The sequence below is a fragment of the Staurois parvus genome, unplaced genomic scaffold, assembly GCF_062004578.1.
Source record: "Staurois parvus isolate SC_StPar_1 unplaced genomic scaffold, SC_StPar_1.0 ptg000444l, whole genome shotgun sequence".
NCBI lineage: Eukaryota > Metazoa > Chordata > Amphibia > Anura > Ranidae > Staurois > Staurois parvus.
The window spans coordinates 126,867-139,035 of record NW_028318240.1 but is presented as its reverse complement, the minus strand read 5'-3'; the positions used below and the strand labels follow the sequence as shown (position 1 = coordinate 139,035).

Genomic DNA, 12,169 nt, shown 5'->3' with positions numbered 1-12,169 from the left:
CGCGGGATATATACCAGTGACTAGTCACGATGGGCAGTAGTCAGTCCATGAAGAGAGAGGGGGAACCAGCCCTCTTCAGGGTAAGGACAGCTGCACAACTGATGAAGGTGAGTTTGGGGGGGAAGTCTACAGAACCCCTCAAAAGGTGGAATAAATGGTCGAAGGGTACCAGATGGGAAATTCCCCGGGAAGGTACATTTGACGCATGGAGGTGGGAAAAATTCATCTCTGAATTTGGACCACGGATGCAGGCGTCAGAACTAGAGATCGCACAGCTATGGCTTCACAGGTCAATCCGATTAGGGAAGCAAGGCATACATAAACTGGTGTCTGTCCGGAAGAACCAGGTGATGTATACCTGGCCTCCAGAGGGAATAAAACAGGAGGATCCAGTGTCAGAGGTGGAAGAAGCTCTTTCAGGGCTGACTCTACTAAGGCAGGCAGGATCAGGGTCTGCTGGGGTTCCCCAACAACCAACAGTGGCTGAGATAAGTATAACTGCACCTGTCTCTTCTGTTAGTGACGTCACTCTTGACATACCTTCTGTGTCTTCTGTCTCTATGCCTCAGCCTCTACCTCTACCTCTCCTTTCTTCCTGCTTCACCCCAGCTCCTTCTGTTTCCAACTATGAAGCCTTCTCAACAACCGATTTGCAGACTATCTGTGAATCAAGGGGAGTAGACACCCGGTTAAAAAACAGGGCGGATTGCATCAAAGCGCTACGAACCACTGATCAGACCCCTGCCCCCCAGCTATACCCTGATCTGAGGGACCTCAAACCTGAAGGTGCAGTAAGCGAGGTGGTTAATCTAAGCCCACCGATGAAGCTGGGCCAGCCCTTGCACTCTTCCCGGACCGAGGCCTATCCAGTCAGGGTGCAGCAATTTGAAGGTCCTCCCAATGCACGGGGGGAACGGACTTTAGGGGAACGGGTAGTTTGGCATGTCCCCTTCACCCCGGCAGAGATCCGCACTATTCTGGCTGAGCTCCCGGACTATCGAGTCAATCCGAGAGGATTTGCTCGAATGTTTGGACAAAACCAGTTCAGCTATGGTATGAGCGGGTCAGATTGTGCACAGATCCTACGGGCAAAGGTGGGCATGGAAGTGGCCAGTACAGTGATTGCAGGGTGCTCTATAACCACGCATGAGGAGATGACTTCAGGGGGCAAAGAGTTCTGTACACAGCTAAAGGCAAAGCTTCCAGAAATGTATGGTGCTACCTCTACTACGGACATGATGAAGCTCACCCAGGGTCCTAATGAGGAAAGCGCCTGCTTCTGGCGCCGTCTCAAGCAGACGGCACTGGATGCAGATCTGGAAGTTGGACCTGATGCTCCAACTGAAGGGGTAAAGGTGACCGCGACGCACATTCTGTTGCGGGCCAAATTTTTGGAAGGCATCAATATTAAAATTCGGGAAAGGCTGGTTCTGGCCCGACCCGAATATAATGAGATGTCTATCCCTGCTATCCTTTCCACTCTTGCGGCAATAGAGAGGGAAATGGATAGAAGAAAACAAGACAAGGCCAAAGTTCTTATGTCCCAGACCCCACACGAAAAACCAAGGGATCTGGGTCACAGGAAGGATAGGCCCCCACCCAGGTGCTTCCAGTGCCACCAAACGGGGCACATGAGGAGGAGCTGTCCCCAATTACCTAAAGGTCGGTGGCAGTTCATTCCTGATGAGTCCCCCGCCCCTATGACCACCATGGTAAGTAACTCCTATGAATCCTCATAGGAAGTTGGCAAATCGGTGTCGGCCCAGATCCATCTTTTTCTCGAGGAATTAAAATATCCCCTCCCTTGCCTCATCGACACCGGTGCAGCCAGAACAGTCTTGCGAAAACAGGACATCCAAGGCAAGGTACCCCTCTCAGGGGCAAACACACCGACGGTAGGTCTCACAGGTCAAACAGTGTCTCTACAGTCCACCAAACCACTCCATTTCAGGTTAGGTCTGCACACTGAGGCTGTCAGGTCAGTGCTGGTCTCAGATGACGTCCCCATCAATCTTTTGGGAGCGGACATCTTGTCAGACATTCAAGCTGTCATTGAGTTCACCCCATCGGGTGTTGTGGTGAGTAGTGCCCTGTCGGAAGAAAGACTGTGCACATTGTTGGCCCTACCTTATCTCACCGAGGCTACATATTGTCTGGAGTTGGACGTATTGGCTGAAGTTGACCCCAAAGTTTGGGCAGCAGATAAATATGATGTGGGTCTCTTGCCGGTACCTCCAACTACAGTCAACATCAGACCAGGAAGCGTGTTACCACAACTACCACAATATCCTTTAAGTGTAGCTCAAATGGACAGCCTAAAAACCCAGATCGACCATTATCTACAGATAAAGGTCCTCACCCCAACCCAGTCGCCATGTAACACACCATTATTCCCAGTAGCAAAAAAGACAGCACCTGGTCAACCGACCACCTACCGGCTGGTACATGACCTGAGAGCGGTAAACAAAATCATCATCAGTGATGCCCCTTTGGTGCCCAATCCACACACCCTGCTGGCAACCGTACCACCCAATGCAAAATTTTTTACCGTCATTGATCTGTCAAACGCGTTTTTCTCGGTACCCCTGGATCCCCAGTGTCAGTACCTTTTTGCCTTCTCCTTCCAGGGCCGACAACTTACCTGGACCCGTCTCCCCCAGGGAGCAGTAACCAGTCCCTCGGAATACAGCTGCAAGCTGAAAATCGTGTTAGATCAGTGGACCCCAATGAATCCAGAGGTGGTGTTGTTACAGTATGTTGATGACTTGCTCCTCTGCTGTCCCACTAAAAAGGATTGTTATCAACATACTGTTTCATTACTCAACCATCTGGCGTCAACGGGCAACAAGGCCAGCAAGGAGAAATTACAACTCTGCCAGGAAAAAGTCATCTTCTTGGGGCATTGTATTTCTCAGGGCACCAGGCACCTAACAACCCAAAGAGTGCAGACATTGCAAGACCTAAAGAGACCCAAAAACCACCGTCAGCTGAGAGCCGTCCTCGGCCTTATCAACTACTGCAGAGATTGGGTCCCCAACATCTCGGACAAACTTGGTCCCCTGTATGAGCTGACATCCAAAACACCATTTCAAATGTCAGATGACGACTGGTCAACTCTTCAAGATTTGACTCAGGAACTCTCAATAGCACCAGCCCTAGGTCTACCCAACTATGACCTACCTTTCTACCTTTTCTGTCATGAAAGTCAGGGCCATGCAACCGGAGTACTAACCCAACTTCACGGAACCAAATACCGCCCCATCATGTACCTATCGACCGCTCTGGACCCAGTCATCAAAGGGTCCCCGGGTTGTGTGAGGGCAGTGGCTGCTTGTGCTGTCCTTGTCCAAAAAGTGGGTGACATCGTTTTGGATTCACCCCTCACACTCTACACTCCGCACTCGGTGCAAGAAATCCTAAACCAGGTCCAAACTAAACATCTCTCTGCAGCAAGATTGACCAAATACGAGGTAGCCCTCCTAACTCCTACTAACCTCTCTATCAAACGATGCACTATTCTTAACCCAGCTTCTCTTCTTCCTGTGTTGGAAGACGAGAAAGGGGGGGAGGACAACAACGACGGTGCTGAATTTTGCAACCCGACTAACAATACTAACACCTCTTCTACTAACATGTCTTCTTTGTCCACTACTAACCTCTCTTCCAAAGGACACAACTGCATTTCTTTGATGGAACTGGAGTCAGCGGCGATCAGCCCAGTGAAGGAAACGCCAATACCGGAAGCGAAAAATCTTTTTGTCGATGGGTCCAGGTACTACACCCAAGACGGTAAGCCACACACTGGTTACGCGGTCACGACGGAAAGTGACGTTGTGGAAAAGGGCTCTCTGAACGCACATATGTCAGCTCAGGAAGCTGAGCTGTGGGCACTGGCCAGGGCATGTGAGTTACATGAAGGTCAGAGGATTAATGTTTATACGGATTCGAGGTACGCGTTTGGTATTGCACATGACTTTGGTCCCATCTGGAAAGCGAGGGGATTTCTCACAAGTTCAGGTAAACCGGTGAAGCATGCAGAACTGATTGACAGGTTGTTCATTGCCTTCGGCCTGCCACGGGAGATTGCTGTTCTTAAGGTGAAAGCTCATACCACTGAGACTAGTGTGGAGGCATGTGGAAACGCTTTGGCAGATCGGTCCGCAAAGGCCGGTGCACTGGTTCAGGAAACGGGGGTTCTGATGCTGGCCATCCCTTCAGAGGTTTCGTTAGACGAGTTTAAAAAACTGCAATCGCAGGCGGGTTTGCAGGAGAAGGCTAGATGGACAGCAGCAGGAGCCTCCCAAGGGTCGAATGACATTTGGTGCCTGAACAAAAGATGGTGTTTGCCAAAGTCCCTTTTCCCCATGATGGCCCACTTGGCTCACTACCCTGGGCACCAATCTAAGACGGCTATGTGTGCGTTGGTAGACGAGCATTGGATTGCACCTGGGTTCAGTACTGCTGCAGCTACCTTTGCAGCTTCTTGCCTAGTTTGTGCCCTACACAACCCTGGCAGAACGGTAGTAATACCCCAAAGGCACTCACCAAAACCTGAACGCCCCTTCCAACGCATCCAGATCGATTACATCTCGTTACCAAAGAGTGGGCCGTACGAATACGCCTTGGTCTGTGTAGATATGTTTTCAGGCTGGCCTGAAGCGTGGCCCGTCACATGTGCCAACGCTAGTACCACGGCGAAGAAAATCCTGTCTGAGGTTGTGTGCCGCTGGGGTCTACCTGAAACCATCGAGTCCGATAGGGGGTCACACTTCACTGGACAGATCTTTGCAGAGGTATGTAAAGCCCTTCACATCAACCAAGGGCTACACACCCCGTATCACCCCGAGAGTAGCGGTAAGGTTGAACGTCTCAACGGAATCCTTAAAAACAGGATCTCCAAAATCATGGCCGATACCAAAAAACCTTGGCCTGAGTGTCTCCCCATTGCCCTCTATTCCATCCGGAATGCCCCTCGGCAACCACATGGGCTGTCACCCTACGAGGTGTTGTTTGGGGGACCTCCCAAAACAGGGTTGTACTTTCCTCAACAGTTGTCGTCTTTGCATTCACAGCTTACAGGTTATGTGCAATCTCTGCAACGGGAGCTGCAGAAGATACACCATCGGGTTCGCGAATCGCTCCCCGATCCAAATACAATAACAGGTGTTCTTTCTATTGAGCCAGGTGATTGGGTCGTCCTAAAGAAACATCAAAGAACCGGACTCGAGCCACGGTTCACCGGACCATACCAAGTCCAGCTGACGACACCTACCTCACTCAAACTCGAGGGACGAGACAACTGGGTGCACGCAAGCCACTGCAAGAAGCTTTTCAGCTACACCAGAGAATGAGGGGTGTCATTTTCCTTTTTCTTTTTGTTTGTATGTCATACATGTGTGTGAACGGAGGAAAAGACGGCAGATACCCCAACCTTTTATTTAAAATGCACCTGCGTTTAGCCAGAACCGCCAACAAAACCAACTGTTGGGTATGCTCTAAGCCCCCACCCAGTCATCACATGTCCGCAATGGCCGCTGTTCATGCCCTATATGACATCCGCGTCGGCATGAAAAAGCAAGGGACCCCTGGTCAGCCCCCACGTAGACATTTGTCGGTAGAACTTAATGACACATTTTTAGCAGGTAACATCAGTTTCAGCACCAATATTAGCTCTAGCTCCTGTAGGACCCTCACCAGTCCATTATGGGTAACTGGGCAGCTAGGCAGCCCTCAGGTGTGCTTTAACATCAGCTTTGGCACAGGTAACAAGTTTGTTGGGACTACCACCTGCGAGGGAGGTATAACTGTCAATCTGACTAACCAGACTTCCTTTCTGAGTAACAACACTGACCGACCAGACCACGTGTGTTGGAAGGACGGATGTGATGTGCAGACTGAGGGAGCAATCCCCCAGTCTGTGCAACTGTTGCTCAGTACCAGAGGCCGAACGAGGAACTCCTCCTGTTCTGCTCTGACAGGTCCATACTATTTTCTGTGTGGTTCGGCAGCCTATAGAACATTTCCCCAGAACGCGAAAGGTTCGTGTGCCCTCATAAAGCTTGTCCCCGCATCCTATGTAGTGATGGACCATGAAGAGTTGATGGTCCACAAGAAGGTAAGGATGGCAGGGAGAGTTCGCAGGGAGCTGTTCTCTGAGGGCGACCAGGCATGGGCTTGGTTCCCCTCATGGACAGGATGGGGAATAGAACTTATGAAGCGCCTGAACAATTTTTCTGTCATCGTGGATAGTATGTTTAACGAGACCGTAGAGGCTGTCAGAGAAATTGCCCAAGAACAACGGCAGATGGGAATTTTAGTGCTTCAGGAGAAGATGGCCCTCGATTATCTTTTAGCCGCCAAAGGGGGGTTCTGTGAGTTCATCGGAGAGGATTGTTGTACTTGGATAGAAGACACCGATGACAAGGTCCAGGCCCATATGGACAAAGTTAGTGAACTACAGGGAAAAGCTAGAGCTATAGCTAGTGAGGGTTGGAATCCGTTCAAGGGTTTGGGAGGATTGGGAGATTTCCTGTTCTCCATCGGATCTTGGTTGAAGGAAGTGGGAGTGTATATCCTGATGCTTCTCTTTTTCATCTGCCTTTTATATGCCGCGGTGAGATGTTCCTGTTGCCTCATCGACCGTGTAAGCCAAGCTCGGGCAGACGACCACATCTCCATGCCCGCTCCGGGGATCCCACTCCAACCACTGATCGGGGGAAGACCTCACCAACCAACCACCTTCTCTACAGATTACGTCCTGGCTTCCCTCTAATTTATCTCTCTGAAGACCACATTCTCCAAGACCTTCAAGCAAGCTTCAAGCCTCATCATTGTTTGTGTCTGCGATTTGGAAAACTGTCTGGGTCGAGACCAGCCTTGTGTGGCCCCGTCTGCAAGGGCAATTTGAGAATCTATTGCTGGATCTCCCCAGACCACCGTGGGATCACAAGCTTTATTCATACCACAAGTCTGTTTGTGGTTTTTGCAAGAGCCTTCCTGTAGTGAAGGTTCCAACGCTCTTGAGGATCATCGCTTCAATCAAGCCTGTTTGCGTCGAGTCTGCGTCGGGTCTTGTTGTTTCAGGTACCCCGTGGAGCTTTATTCTCAGGGACAACTACAGGAACTCTTTGAAGTTTGAGACTACACCCATCAAGCTGAAGAAGATCAAGAAGGGACACGAGGAGAATATGATAAAACAGGAGGGAATGTCATGGAAATTTTGTATTGTTGGTCGAACTTTAAATGTGTCATATATTCGTGTTATTCATATGTCTCTCGTGTGGCTTAATTAAAGCTCTGAAGGCTGCAATTGGGCCATGCGCATGTACAATGTATGTATTACAGTACTCAGCTTGGTAGTGGATGAGATGGCAGATCTGCGCTTATAGACCGGCGTGTATACCACCACGGCATTCCATGCGAATGCTGCTGTCAGTAGACCGTGGGCCTGTATCCACATATCAGCAGCATGGTACCGCGTGGGCTTCATAACGCAAGGCGCAAGCGGTGTGAACTCCACGTGTAGGCTTATGCATATCTTACAACCCATTACCAACTTGAAACTGTATCTTGGATGGATGTGTTTTAATAAAAATCGTATCGGGCCCATCCAGGTACAGACTGATATTTTTAGGGAGTGCTTGTGCAGAGAATTTTACATACCAATAGAAGCTAGTAGGACAGGAAATATGACCTCAGATGGCTCATAGGGGGGAAGGGGAGGAAGTCTGCTGACCTCAGAAGACTCATGGGGGAGGACCAGTGATAGATAATAGCAAAGGCTATGCTCCAATTGGAATGTATATCCTCTGTATAGGCAATCCCCATTGTATTGTTCGGTGGGAGGGTTTGACTTTATTCATGTGGGGGGCATGTGTGTATTTTTAATAAAAACAGAGAGCTGAGCCTAAAGCCGGCCCCTTATGTGAGTTGCAACCAGCCTTAGAGTGTCGTGTGATCATTCTAGGGTAACGGAGCTCCAATCACCCACAAATTCAACAGAACCAAAGTATTTGGATGGGCAGGAATCGTGTAGTTTGGCTGCAGTCGTGGTAAGCGAGATTCGCACAGCTTTATGGGGGATTTCTGCGCATCCAACTGCGAGTACTCACGGTAAGGAGAAATTCGTTAAAGCGAATTTCCAAGACACCAGTATCAATTGCGCAATATGCAGCTGAAGTTGCATCATAATTTTGAATGGCTTACGTCATTAGATGGGTGAATATATCATGGAAACTAGAGCCAATCAACAATTTTTAGGGTCATTTTCGTTTTCAGCACCCCAAAATTATGTAAGATTAGCTAATTTTATGCCCAAAACTTTTTACCTGTTGAACAGTGTTATCAGCCTGACTCTCTGTTGTTACAGAATCTTATTATGCTATGCAGTCACACGTTATATCTCTCAAAGGACAAGGGGGAACTCTAAGTCAGGAGGAAACTTCAACTTTTACTGTGAAAATGAGGCATAGATTCCCCCAAGAACTAGTTCTGGCCATCTCAGTAGATTGTTTTAAGTTGGATGCATTCCTAAGTGCCTAACATACTGTATAACCGGATATTAGCATTTATTAGTAATAACCAGGGCTTTTTGTCAGTGGGAACGCAGAGGAACGCAGTTCTGACACCTCCAGCACTGAGTGTACGTAATGGCCAGGGGTGCTGGAAGGTCTATTGATGCTGGATGCTGTCACTGGAGGGGATCCTTTTTTTCCATGGGGGTATATTGTTGCTGGGGGAATCTTATGTTGCTGGGGGTTAATTGTTGCTGAGAGGGATCTACTGTTGAGGGAGAGGTCTTTTGTTACTGGTTGCTGGAAAGTCTATTAATGCTGGCTGCTGGGAGATTTGTTGTTGCTGCAGTGGGTCTAATGTTGTTAGGGTGGTATTTTGTTGTGGGGGTCTACTGTTGCAGGGGTGTGGGGAGGGTTTAAAAGATGTGGTACTGGGAGGTGAGTAGGGGTGAAACCAAGTGATGGTGCTCAGAGGTGCGTAGGGGATGGAGGAAAGGGGTAAGTTGGAGGGGGGAAATCCTGTACCTATTCTCTGAAAAAAAAGCCTGGTAATAACACCAGAGATTGTTGATTCGGGGAATGTAACACCAGAGATTGTTGATTCGGGGAATGTAACACCAGAGATTGTTGATTCGGGGAATGTCTGATGACCTTCTGGGGGATTAGAAAGAAATTTAATTTTGCCCTGCTTAAGCAAACTGGACCATGCTTTATGGGGGGGGTTGCCTTCTTCATTTTATATTTATTTATTCAATGTATTTTTTTTGCTGTTGGTTGAACTAGACTGTCTTTTTCAACCTTGCAAACTATGTAACTATGTCAGTAGCAGACAGAGCATGTCAGTAGCAAATACCTAGAGGCATGGACTCACCTATAGCCTTTGTAGGTGGGAAATCAATAGATTCACCTGCAACTGAACATATGTCTTCATGGGAGGTGGCCATCAGGAAACTGACAGAAAGGATAGCACCAGACAGAGTTATCTGAATTGAAGGACCGATAGAAATACTGGGTAAGGGTAAGGAGTGGATGCCTGTCTAGGAGAAAGAGCACGCTAACTCAAAAAGTGCCAAGGTTACCCTCCCCATTTGGGGCTGTCTAGTTACATAGTTAGTCTGGATGAAAAAAGACAAAAGTCCATCCAGTTCAACCATAGAAAAAAAAAATTATAATCCTATACAGAGGAAGGCAAAAAAACCCAGCAAAGCATGAACCAATTTGCTCCTGCTGGGGAAAAAATTCTTTCCTGATCCCCCGAGAGGCAATCGGATATTCCCTGGATCAACTTTACCTATAAATGTTATATCCAGTTATATTCTGTGTATCTAGGAAAGAATAAAGACCACCTCAAGAGAGACTTAAACGGTGTAATGCAGGCCATAAATGGGTCGAAAATCAGCCGATTTTTCGGCCGAAAATAAAATCGGACGATTTTTGGATCGTTAGTGGGCTAATTGTTCGGCTGTTTTTCGGTATTTTGGCAGATTTTTTTTATCGGTAAAGTTGGAGTTGCCGATTGGCCGATTTTCGTGGCAATTATGGGCAAATCGGCCGATCTTTTTACCGATAAAAAAATCTGCGTATGAGCAGTGACCTGCAAGAGGAAGACAAAAAGAAGAAGAAAAAGAAGAAGAGGATGAAGAAGAGGAAGAAGAAGAGGATGAGGAAGAAGAGGATGAAGAAGAGGAAGAAGAAGAAGAGGAAGAAGAAGAAGAGGATGAAGAAGAAGAGGATGAAGAAGAAGAGGATGAAGAAGAAGAGGATGAAGAAGAAGAGGAAGATGAAGAAGAAGAAGAAGAGGATGAAGAAGAAGAAGAGGATGAAGAAGAAGAGGATGAAGTAGAAGAAGAGGATGAAGAAGAAGAAGAAGAAGAGGATGAAGAAGAAGATGAAGAAGAAGTTGAAGAAGAAGAAGAGGATGAAGAAGAAGAGGATGAAGAAGAGGATGAAGAAGAAGAAGAGGATGAAGAAGAAGAAGAGGAAGAAGAAGAAGAAGTGGATGAAGAAGAAGAGGAATTCCAGTCCGGCAAAAAGTGTCCCTGCAGAGAGCTCCGCTATTTCTTTGACAGTTCCTTGACATTTATAGCGGCTGCAACAATGTATCTATTTGTTTCCGAATAAAAACATCTGTATCCTAAATGGATACAAATAGATACATTGTTGCAACCGCTATAAATGTCAAAGAACTGTCAAAGAAATAGCGGAGCTCTCTGCAGGGACACTTTTTGCCGGTTGTAGACGGGATGAAAATCAGCCGATTTTTTTTACCGTTCCTGGTAAGGTTGGCCGCTTGAACGACCGATTTTTAATTTTTTTAAAGAAAAATCGGCCGGTTATCTCCCCATCTATGGCCTGCATAAGATGGTAAACTAGTATACTCTACCAGGATTTAACCAGCTGTACAACAAATTAGAATGACTTTGCATGCAAGAGCTAAAAATGGGGATGAAGAAGCTTCATGCCCCACAGCATGGCACCCAAGGCAGATGCCTTTGCATCAGCCCTGCTTTACCTGATGATGTCTCAAAGACATTAAATTGTCTGGATCCAGAGAATATTACCTAACATCTAAGGTAAGTATTAAATAGACTTGCCAGAAAATAAAAGTTAACACTCCCACCTTAGTTCTTCTCAACGAATCTGGCAAATGTTTTCTTTCATTGTTCCTCTGCACTCCAAATAGTACAAACACATCACCATTTACTTGGATGCCATGTGTATAACTAAGAAAACAAGGAAACATAATGTTCTACAGTATGTAGTGTAAATGTTTTTTTAACAAAATTGATAGACATTATATAAATGTACTCACATAGCTTGAATTTTGATAGTATATTCTTGATTATGGATATAGTAAAATGGTTCACGTGGCTCAATAGTGATGCCAACATCTGGCCGAACTTCATATAAATAGAAGTACAAATGTAAAGTGTATACAGTAAACATTATTGATTGTAAAACATCTACAAAAAGGTATGATATTTGATTTGACTAACAGCTGCTCCAAGACCTCTCTCCTCCTGGAAACAGGATGGCCTAATTGATCAGTTGCCTAAAAAGTAAACCCTTCAAAAAAATGAGGACTATAATTTTTACCTCATTCTGAAAATGCTAGTTGACTGGGTGTCACATGGATTCTCTGTGTTCTGTACTTTGAGGTGATGATCTGGAACAAGTAGGTAGATCAGGAAGCTGGCAATATGTCAAGCTGGCAACTAGCAATTTCAGAAGGAGATCGACAATGGCAGCAGGTCATGGTATTCTCTCATCATCTAGGAAGATTCTTTCCTGACAAATTATCATGTGAGCCTCTTAAATTGGGGGCCAGCAGCAACAGAAGGAAGAATGCTCCCCTTACACGGTGGTCAGTGGAAAGAAGAATTACTTTTTACATGGAAGTTAGTGGGAATAGTTCCCCCTACATTGATGGTCAGTGGGAAGAAGAATGATCTCTTACTTTGGTGTTAGTGGGCAAAATACCCCTTTACATTGAAGGTCAGTTAGTAGTAGATTTCCCAGCACATTGGTGTTGGTGGCACATAGAATGCTCTTCTATTTATGTAGATTGGAGAAAGAATGCATCTCACATTGGGGGGGAAGAATAATCCCCTTAGATTGATAGAGAGAAGACGAATGCCTACTATATTTGTGTTAGT

General features: G+C 46.7%; 1 protein-coding gene across 1 annotated transcript in view; it reads right to left on the bottom strand.

Annotated features, from left to right (window-relative positions):
* The window catches only part of LOC149453932 (A.superbus venom factor 2-like), a 290,293-nt gene that overhangs the window by 237,112 nt on the left and 41,012 nt on the right, over positions 1-12,169 (bottom strand). Inside the window, exons 7-8 of the mRNA XM_089688005.1 lie at positions 11,326-11,413; positions 11,134-11,236 (exon numbers count right to left, since the gene is read on the bottom strand). Of these exons, the coding sequence (XP_089544131.1) occupies positions 11,134-11,236; positions 11,326-11,413 (191 nt within the window). The remainder of the gene's footprint in view (positions 1-11,133; positions 11,237-11,325; positions 11,414-12,169) is intronic.